Genomic DNA, 10,755 nt, shown 5'->3' on the forward strand with positions numbered 1-10,755 from the left:
CTCTGGAAGCCGTGAGGCTGGACTTGGAACTTGAAGAGTCTACAAGGTAAGGTTCAAGATCTTGAGGCTTTAGGCCCATTGGCACAGCAATGAGGGGAGGGGGCCTGGACTGGGCAGGAGGAACCAAAGAGAGGTTGGTGGGGAGGCAGTAAACTGTCTTAGGACTATTTGTTTAAGATTTTTTTTTAAGATTATATAATTTGGTTTGAAATAAGTTATGGGAGATAAATTGAAGAGACACCTCTTGCTACTGATGGGGGCTTAACCCCTTGCCCAGTTAAAATAAAGAAGGGGAGAGAATGTACTGGAAACTCTGGGGAGGGGGCTGCATTCTCAGAAATACACTGGGTTCCTCACACCCACACCACACACATTCCCTGACCCACTTGTGCATACGTGGATGAACTTAGGTTAACATTTGAACTCACCTGTACACGCTTTCTGGCTGTGTACACGCTCCCACAACCACTCACAAAGGGCTCTTTTGTTCCTGTACTCATTCATTTCTTAAAAACCTGCATTTATAAATCCATTTTATAAACTAACATCGTTTACACTGGAATAGGTTTTTAAGCCTATGTCCCTTAAATGAACGGAGTAATGCCGGGACCACTGGTCTGTTTCTGCAGCCCCAGAGACAAGTCCAGTGCCTGCAGCTAGTAAGAAACCCACACGTGTTTGTTGAACAAAAGCACGAATGAATAAATAACCTTTTTAAAAACCACAGGACTCCTTGATGGTGAATTTTCTCTAAATCTAGTTAGTGGCTAATGGCTGTACTCTGAGTGGTTGTGTAAGAGAGAGCATCTCTGTAAATGCCCAAGTGTGTGCCTAGTTAGCAGCGAGGGATGTAGACAAGGGGACATGCGTGAGTGTGTCTGTGCTGAGATGGAGAAACCAGCCTTTGCCAGGTGCCTGCACACATACGTATCAGTGTGTGGATGAGCGTGTAAAGAGACTTACGTGGACTGAGGGGGGCTGGCAGGAGATACCGGCCCGGTAGCCCCAGCCTTGAGGTTGCGTGCACACGCAACGAAGGCACTGAGTGTGTGACAAATGGCTTAAGAGTCTGCAGGTGTGGGAGTGGGAAGAGGGGTGAGTTTGTGAGCTCCTTCCTCAGGAATGGACACCAAGGTGATTTTTTTCCCCATTCTCATCCCACGCCCCACCCCCAGGCCCGCCATGAAGCCCCCGGCCTTCCTGAGCCTGCTGGTCCTGATGCTGCAGGGAGCAGTGTCTCTCCCAGAGGAGGAGAGGGGCAGCAGAGAAGGCCAGCTGGGTGGGGAGGGGGACTCCAACACAGCTCTGCGTCTAGGGGACCGCGTCCTCGCTAACCTGAGCCACTATGATGAGCCCGTGGACTCCGAGGACCAGCTCCCCAAGGTGAGCGGTGTGCAGCAGCCCGGCTGCCCTCCCTGCAAGAAACGTGGAGCCAGAGGCCTGGTGCCTGTCCACCTCCATGATGCAGGTGACTCAAGCCTCCGTCTTTTCCTCGGAGGTGGGAATTCTTGTCTCTCCAGAGTATCCACTTAGATACCACTCAGACAGAGGGCACAAAGCTTCCATTTTTGTGGGATTTTTTAGCAAATTTGGTGGGACTTCCCTTAGAAATCAAACATCCCTCCCCATGCCTTCAAGTAAGACCATCAGGCTCCGCTCACTGGGACGTCAGCTGTCACCCGTCTCCTTAGAAAAAGAAGTCCCGCAACCCCTCTTTTCTTAGACCGTCTTCATTTGAAGTTCTTCCTCAGCCCTTGCTGGCCTTCTCGGGGCTGCTGTGAAGCCCGAGCTCACCAGCTGTCTGTGTGAGCCTGGTCTGCGCGGGGGAGGGGAGAGAGTCCTGGGAAGTCCGGAGATGTGGGTTCGGGCTCCGCCACCAGCTTGGCCACCAGCTGGCTCCTTGGTCTCAGCCTTGCCCCTCTCTGGGCTTCCATTTCCTCAACCGTGATGTGAGACCCGATGCTGAGAAGGTCCTGGCCCTGCTCACTCCTTCTGCTGCCCCTCCCTCTTTCTCCACGGTGACTCTCGGTCTATTTGACACTGGTTGCTGAAGTTCCCAGAGTCCAGAGTGAAGTCCCTCTCAGGCAAAAGCTGTCTTATCGTATGCTGTGTTTCCAGGTCAAAGGGACCAGCCTGGCTTCTTCAACTGGGATGAGTTCTGCTCAGAGCACGAGGGCCCCAGGGACAGCCCTTTCAAGCCCCACAGTGGCCAGGCCCACTGTGCTGGGCCTGCCGGCGCCCCCGATCAGCCACGGTGAGTTCACGTGCACAGGCCCCCATATCCACAGGTCGTGGGCCACATAGCCGTGACCCAGCACCGGGGCACCGAGGAGAAGTGGAGTCAGAGCTAGGGAGTGGGGGGTCAGGGCTAACCCTTGCCCGCGGGGAGAGGAGGGGAAAAAACCAAAGGGAGAGGCTGGCTGTCCCTGCCACTCTGTCTGAGCGCACGTACTGGCCAGGAGGCAAAGGAGTGCAAGTGCCTAGCAAAGCCACCTACCTTAATTAACAGCACCGCTGGGGGAGCAGGTTGAGTGGTAATTAGATTAGAGACAATTAAAAGCCTGTAGAGAAGAATAAATAACTTCATGGCTGCCATTTGACACAGGAGCCAATGAAGCAGTCACACTGCTTGTCAGCTGGAATTCCCTCCTTAGCAGTTTCCCCCTCCCTGAGGCCCTCCCGGAAGCCCTCCTGGAGCCCAGGATGCTGGTGTATCTGGAGGAAGGGGTTGGCACCCTGCTGGGGATCAGAACTGAGGCAGAGCGGGATGCAGTTAGCTCCTGGCTTCCTTGCTCTCAGGTCCCAGTCTCCTGAGATGTTCACTTTGGGTGGGCAGAGCTTACTGGGGTATCAGGAGAGAAAACACTTCGGTCAGGATGCTGGGTTCTCCCAGGCTTGAAGAGACCAGAAAGGGCCTCAGCTGGACCTGCCATTCAAGGCCTGGGGATGAGAAGGTGCTGGGGCCTCTCTGCTCCAGGCACACTGTCTGGTCACGACTGATGGGGAAGAGCTGTCTCTTCATCTTGGGTCTGTGTCAGCGCTGACTGAGCTCCCCTGTGAGTTGGGTGAATGGTGTCTCCAGTCATCTCTGTCCCTTGTACTCACAAGAGATGGAAACCTCCTGCCCATTCAGCAAAACCTTCCCAGCTTTGTAAAGCCAACCTGAGCCCAGTGGCCTGGCTGCAGGCTCGTGGCCACTGGTCCTGAGCCGGGGGGTGTGTTTCCCACTAGAAAACCAAGGTGCTGATACCATCAGAAGGAAGAATGAACACTGGGCAGACAGCGTCCACTCTCCCTTGGCTCTACGATGCTTTTTGGAGCCACACAGAATGTGTGTAACTCCTCGCCCACAAGGCGGAGAGCAGAGCCAGCAACCGTGGGCCATTCCACTGAATTCTGGCTTTATTTCATTTTGAGTGCACCGTTTGAGATCAGAGAGGAGCCCTGTGGAAAAGAGACTGATGGCCTAGAAACACCCACATAGGCTGGGGAAACCTATATAGGACCAGGGTCTGATGAAGGTGCTAGTGAGCATGGATTGTAAGGAGTCCAGGGCTAAGTGCCAGGCTGGGAGTGGCCAACAGCACTGCCTGCTGCATCGTGACAGTCAGTCCAGGCAGCAACCCAAGAGGACGCGGAAGGCCATGGCTCCGACACTCCCTGGGGCAGGGTCGTTGGTCCTAGAAGCTGAAGGGGGTCTGACATTGGAGGGGGGCTCTCCCTTTGCTCTGCCCACCACCTGCTGCAGGCTTGCCCACCTGCCTGGTCTGTGTGTGCCTTGGCTCCTCCGTGTACTGCGACGATATTGACCTGGAGAGCATCCCGCCCCTTCCCCAGACGACGGCCTACCTGTATGCCCGCTTCAACCGCATCAGCCGGATCCGGGCCGGGGACTTCAGAGGGCTGAGTATGTCATGTCCTGGCAGAAGAAAAGAGTGGGCGGGCAGAGGGAGCCCCCGGGGTTCTTCCCCTTGCCACCCAGCCCCAGGGAACAGTCAGCAGACGGGTGCCCCACCGGGGCTGGCCTTTCCCTGCTAGCTTTCAGTCTCCCCAGAGATCAAATGGAAGTAGCTCCAAGTCTCTCTACTTCCTTTCCTTGAAGGCTTTTGATGGCAGAAGCGACCTGTTCTTATCTGTTCTCCCAGTGGCTCTGGGAAGCTGGGGAGGAGGAGGTACAGTCAAGCCTACGTTTTCAGGAAACCCCAGCAGCTGTGGTTCCGTCCCCTCCCGGCCTCTGGACAAGACCACGCTAAATCTGGAGACCGGGTCTCTAGGCCACATTCTGCCACTGATTACTGACAGCCTTCCTGGTCCTCTGTGTCCTTCCATGTAAACTGACAGGTGGAGGTGGGGTGGATCCAGGGAAGCCTGGGCCTGTGGGGTTTTACCCTCACAAAGCTTCTGCCAAGCCAAGCCGAGGTGGGCAACCACCGCACAGGACAGAACTCCGGGGCGAGTGTTGCGGAGTCTGAGGGCTTTCCTAGGTCTACAAAGTTACTCCTTCTGGTTTGGACCTGGGCGGGCAGATGGCTGGCTAGCATCCCCTTTTTTGAGAGGGAGGGAGCCGGGCCCAGGCAGCTCCGGCAGGGGAAGATGGTGTGCCCTGCATCTCTCTGCTCTACCCTGCACCTCTTAGCCAAACTGAAGAGGATTGACCTCTCTAGCAATGTCATCTCCTCCATCGAGGACAATGCCCTCTGCCTGCTGCCTGCTCTGAAGGGTCTGATCCTCCCTGAGAACCAGCTGGCAGCACTGCCTGCGCTGCCCGCAGGCATCGAGGTCCTGGACGTCCGCCGGAACCGGCTCCAGAGCTCAGGGATACAGCCTGAAGCCTTCAGGGTGAGCCAGGGCCATGGGTCTGCCACCTGCCCCTGCCACCCCTGCCCACAACCACACACACACGCGCACACCTTGCCCTCATGGGGTATCTCAGCTCCAACGCTGTGCTGGGATACAAAAATCAAACCCCATTTTCCCCCCATCTATTCCCATTTGTTTATTAAAGATTCTTTTTGTTGCAGGAAACTGATTCTGATTCAAGGAAAGGGTGTTTCACAATCATGCCATCCCAGGGGGAGGGTATAGGTCAGTGGTACAGAGCGTGCTTAGCACGCACAAGGTCCTGGGTTCAGTCCTCAGTACCACCACTAACAAATAAAATTTTAAAAAATTAACTAAAAAATACATGAAGAAACTTAATTACCCTCCCCCTCAAAATACAATATGCCATCCCAGAAACCTCTATGAAAAGGGAACTAGACCTCCTGGGCCTGTTACTGGGCCCCGGGCTTGGGTGGTGTCAGAAACCAATGTCAGCCACTCTCCGTCTCCCTCTTTGGGGCACATGGTCTCTTGACTTCTTTCTTTGCACCTGCTGCATTCACATCTCTGTGCACCAACGTCCTGCACACACTGAGCATCTGCTCCCCTGAAACTCTGACTTACAGGTGACTTGACTTGCAGTCATCCTGGCCTCAGCTTTAACTCGTATCCTTTTATTTCCAAAGCCCGCTGCTAGCTGACCGATCATTGTCCTTCCATGATCAGATTCTCAAGAGAGACCAGCTGCTTGGTCACTGGCTGGCCGGTTTTCATGGGGAGGGTTAACATCTGGCACACACGTGACTCCCCGGGGCGGCCCACTCCTCAGGGCTAAGAAGAGCCCTGGGGCCAGTTCCGGTGAGGAAGTGAAGAGGGGTGTGGACAAGATGGACACCCCAGCTCCGTCACAGGCACGCACGCGGTTTGCCCCAGGTGTGCCGGGGGCTCTCATTTCGGCTGGCCGGAATACTTCCTGGCTGCGCTTCCCATAGCTGCTCCAGATTGAGCATCTGGAGACATTTCATTGGGGAAAACTCCTTCTCATAGCAAAGATCCCTGCCCCTTGTCTGCTCCCCATTCTTTCTCCGTCCCCAAACGCTGGCGCCTCCCTAGCAGTGACTTTTCCTTGTGCACCCAGTGGGAGGCAATGCCTGTGAGCTGGCCTCCCCTGTCCCCGCTGTACCCCCTGCTGCCACCTCCTTGCCCCCCTCCCACGGTGCCCAGCTTGGAACCTGGCACGTGACTGAGACCCTGAGCGAACGAACAGGGTCACATCCCTGCCAGGGCCCCACAGCACCCACAGCCTCCCACCCCCTTTGCCTGCCCCCCCACCCCCCACCAGGCGCTGGAGAAACTGCAGTTCCTCTACCTGGCTGACAACCTGCTGGACTCCATCCCCAGGCCCCTGCCCCTGAGCCTGCGCTCCCTACACCTGCAGGTGAGTGGGCTCCCCAGGAGCATGGGCGGGGAGCAGAGCACAGAGGGTGGGGGTCAGACCATAGGCAGCAATGATCTCCTTCACGGGAAGCCAACCAAAGACTTGCGTCAGTGGGTCTTGTTCGGATCAGTGTCTGCAGCCTCAGTTTAATTTCTTCTGGTTCCTCTTCTTAAAACACTTCGCCCTCCCTGTCCTTTTCCCATCTCACCCCATGGCTTCTTCCTTCTCCCCCTTCCCTCACCCTCCGTCTCTCCTCTCCCCTTCATTCCTCTTAATCTCTCCTCTCCCTCCATCCATCCTCCGTGGGTCTCCTCCCCTCCCCTATTGTAGTGTGGATGTTGGCCTTCTGTGCCTCGGTTTCTCCAGTTATAAAGAGGAGGCAGAGCTGGTAGGGGGAGCTGACTGAGCTGGGCTGAGGGCAGACCCTCCAGGCCCGCAGCTGTCAGCGTGTCCTTTCCAGAATAACTTGATAGAGACCATGCAGAGGGACACCTTCTGTGACCCCGAGGAGCACAAGCACACCCGGAGGCGGCTGGAAGACATCCGTCTGGACGGCAATCCCATCAACCTGAGCCTCTTCGCCAGCGCCTACTTCTGCCTGCCCCGGCTCCCCGTTGGCCGCTTCACCTAGCGCGCCCTCCCCCTTCCCGGGTAAGAGCCCTCGAGGACGGCGGCCAAGGGCGTGGGCCTCCTGCGCCCAAGGGCCCGGCCCCTGTCTCTGAACAGTGGTCTTTCATCCAGGCGTCAATCAGCCTCGTGATCCAAATACAAAAATTCCCGCTCCCCCCTACCCCATACAGCGATGACCTTCAGGAGCCACCTTTGCTTTTCTCCATCCTTTTTCCTTAACACCTTACGGCTTCTGGCACAGAGAATAGCAAAAAGGTCTGCATAAAGGTCTTTCCTGTATTTGCCATCCCTCCTACCCATACAGAATGCTAGGAAAACCATGTAAGGGGGGAGGGGGACAGAAAGACAAGGAGGAAGGGGGAGAAGCAGTGGTGTGCTGGAGCCCACTCTCACTACTAGGCTGGAAAGAACTGGTTATTACATTTTCCTGAATTTTGCAGGCCAGTTGTTAAACACAGCTATTCTTAAAAATTAAAGTATATACACTCACCATTGAATACATGATGTTGAAAACAAACGTCGTCCATCCTCATCACTTCCCAATTATTTTATCATGTTTTACTGTTAATCGTGTGCTTGAACGTATTTACATCCACGGCGTCTGTCTGGGGGAAACACTATACTGCGCATCTCTCCCCAGCTCCACTTTCAGTGACATCACATTGGTAGTTTGAAATTGGCCGTGGTGGGAGTATTTATGCCATGGAAATCAGTAAATGCTACACATTAAGATTTTTTTTGAGACAGAGAGAGAGAGAGAGAGAGAGAGAGAGCTGGTTGTTAAGGGTCTGCCAGCACACCACTGAGAAGAAAGACTAGCTATTTAAACTAGCCCGCCCCCCTACCTCCAGGCCACCCCACTGGGGGAAGGGTGGGGATTCTACTGAGCTTTTAAAACCTTTCTCGCTTTTCCTAACCCAGGGCTTCCTGTTAGATTTGGAGTGAGCCATTCATAAGGATGAAGAGCTGACGGGTGTCTCCACCTGGATGCTTTCCTTGTGCCGCTTCCCTATTCCTGGCTCAGGGACCAGCCTCTGAGCTGGGATGGCTCAGCCCGCCGGTTCCTGGCCATGCTCTCTTCCATGCTTAACCACCAGGGGGCAGCCCAGTGCAAAGATAAATAAATAAATACAGCAATTACGCACCTGCAACCTTGGATTCCAGGCAGCGCCTGCTGTGCTGGGAAGATGGGAAGACAACTGTGACCCAGCCACCTTGCTCCTTGAATTATAATGGGAGGGTAGATGTCACCCTTCTCTTGTTCTTGTAAGGACATTTTGGGCAACGGGGTGTCATACGTGGGTGCGTGACATTGGGTGTTGACTGAGGCATTAAAGGGGTGAGGCAAGTGATTCATAGATTTATTCAGCAGGGATTTTATTGACCACCTCCCTGCCACGTGCAGATGGCATGCAAAAGACATAGTCCTTTTCCTCACAGAGCTTTGTCTAGAGCAGAAGACACGTGTTAGACAAATAACCACACCATTCAACTCATGATAAATGCTCTACAAGGAAATTACAGAATTCTGTGAGAGTTTACCAGAAGGGACACAGTCTAGGGTCCAGGAGACCTTGAAGAATCAATGTCTAAGCTGAAACCTGAAGGCGTAGGAGTTTGCCAAGGCAACCACTGGAGGTCCCAGGTGGTCCCCAAGTCTGGATGGACAGGTGTGACCCACATGGAAGGGAACCCGTTTACCTCCCTCCCCTGCCTGTCTGGCACCTCTCCAAGCGCTGTGGAGCCTCAGGACAATCCTGTCAGCAGACCAGTCAGGGATTATCATTCACATCCTTCAAATAAAGAATTTGGGAACTGAAGAAGATAAAGCACTTGCCCCAGCTCACGTGGCTGGCTGAGGCTTGGACCAAGACCCAACACACAGGCTGGGAGTGGGAGCGGGAGGTCCCCAAAGTGATGAGAGGGGCCGGGTGTTGTTGCTGCTCCCCTCCCCTTCCTCTCCCCAGGGATCCAAGGACTCCAGGACCCACGAGGCTCCCTCTCTCTCCCTCCGCCATCCCACCCTCTTCCAGATCCCGCTTTATTTGATTATGACAAGGCCTTGTCATGCAACGGCTGAAAGTCTCAAGATCCCCACGTGCAAGAAACCCTGACTCGAAATAATCCAATGAAAAAAGCAGAAGAAATTTTCCAGAACCGGGGCCCCTGGATGCTAGAAGCCACATCATACCCACACGCCCCGAAGTTACTCTGTACTAAGGACAGGAAGTCATCTGACCCCTGTTCGGTTGTGAAGAAGGGGACTAAAAATGTCTAGATTCCCGGAATTTGCCAGACACCGTAGTAGAAGCTTTTAGGCGCATCAACTCACTTAATCCCAACCACCAGCCTAGTTAGTAGGGATGCTGATCTCCATCCACTCTGTGGATGAGGAGACAGGCTTCTGAAAGGGAGGAACCCAAATTCACACAGCTGATAAGCGGCAGAGCCAGGATTCAAATCCAGGTCCCTCCAGACCTAGGTATAGAGTCTCCCTTCGCAGCCCATTTCAGTGAGGCATTGCTTTCCAAGCCGCTCAAAGGCTGTCGGTTCTTGACAGTGTCTTCCCCAGGCCCCGGCTGCTGTGCCGGAAGGATTTCCCCCAGGGCCTGCTGCCTCCGCAGCTGTCTCCTATCTAATCCCCCATTTTTGGCCTGGGAACCCTGAGGAACAGAAAGAATGCCCTTGTTGGCCACCTCCCTGAAGAAATTCTCAGCAGTGCATCTGTCCCTCAACCCCTCCCGAGACCCAGGGTTGGGGGCGGGGAGAGAAAGCCAAGCGCTTCCCAGCAGCTGTTACATCTTGATGTGAAGGAACTGGGGCTTTTACTCCTCAGGGACCTAAAGAAGTTGGGGCTGGACGCTTGGCGGGGGGAAAGAGAGACCAGCACCTCTTTATCCAGACAGAGGGTCTCTGTCCTGCGGACCTGGGAGGATGGCGAGGGTGGGCGTGAGCCAGCCCTGAAGAGTAAGGTGGTGGGGGCAGAGGGGAGGGGGCTGTGGGGGCCCCTTCAGGCCGGGAGGGACCTCACTGCTGACATCAGTGGGCGGCGCTGCGTTGACTTTAAATCTACCTCTTCCAGAGTGGAGGGTACAGCTCTGTGGTCGAGTGTGTGCATGAGGTCCTGGGTTCCATCCTCAGTCCCTCTATTAAAAAAGAAAGAAAGAAACCTAATCACCTCTCCCCAAAAAAGGAGTTTAAAAAATGTGCAAAATCAATAAGACAGCTGAAAATAAATAGAAAGTTTTGTAAAAAAATCCACCTCTTCCAAAAGCCAGACTTTCCAGGTCCTTCATGGCAGTCAGCCCCTGTGTTCGAGCTTGGGGACCTCGGTGAGGGTCTTTGCTCTTGGGTGGCTCCCTGGTGGCGCTCCTGCCAGCCCCGAGGGAAGGGGAGCGCCTCTTGCCTCTACAGCATCTGGTGGCCCCTGGGGTGGTTCTAGCTCCAGGCAGGCGCCCTGACCTATGGCTGTCACAGCACAGAAGGCGGCCTCAGAAAGAGGTGAGGGTGAGTTTGCAGTGACTGCCCTCCACCCGCCCAGCCTCAGCCCAACAGCCAGGCCCAGGGCAGGAGGAGGCTGGGGAGGGGCGGGGGCTGCTGGAGGGGCTGGAGCTGACCCATCTGGGAGCCAGGGAGCGTTTCCCCACCCTGACTTTGCCTAGACTTCCTTCCTGCTTCCTTTTCCTGTTAGTTTCCCACTGAATGATAATGTCTGTGCTTCTGTTGTAAATTTGCACTTTGCAGATCTCTTTGGCATGTGGGATTGAATGTACAGTCCCAGTAACTCTGTGAGGAAGGTATTATTGTCTGTACTTTACAGATAGAAAATGGGAGGCTGAGTGATGTGTTCAGGAGAAAGAGGACAA

General features: G+C 54.7%; 1 protein-coding gene across 1 annotated transcript; it reads left to right on the forward strand.

The window, feature by feature from the left end:
* Window positions 1–6,890, forward strand: OPTC (opticin). Its single transcript, XM_006218486.4, has 7 exons — window positions 1–46; window positions 1,176–1,383; window positions 2,119–2,254; window positions 3,749–3,907; window positions 4,637–4,839; window positions 6,164–6,259; window positions 6,720–6,890. Exons 2-7 carry the CDS (start codon window positions 1,183–1,185, stop codon window positions 6,888–6,890), a joined length of 966 nt encoding a protein of 321 aa, XP_006218548.1. The 5' UTR covers window positions 1–46; window positions 1,176–1,182.
* The last annotated feature ends 3,865 nt before the right edge of the window (window positions 6,891–10,755 follow it).

This window comes from Vicugna pacos, chromosome 23 (assembly GCF_048564905.1).
Source record: "Vicugna pacos chromosome 23, VicPac4, whole genome shotgun sequence".
Taxonomy (NCBI): Eukaryota; Metazoa; Chordata; class Mammalia; order Artiodactyla; family Camelidae; genus Vicugna; species Vicugna pacos.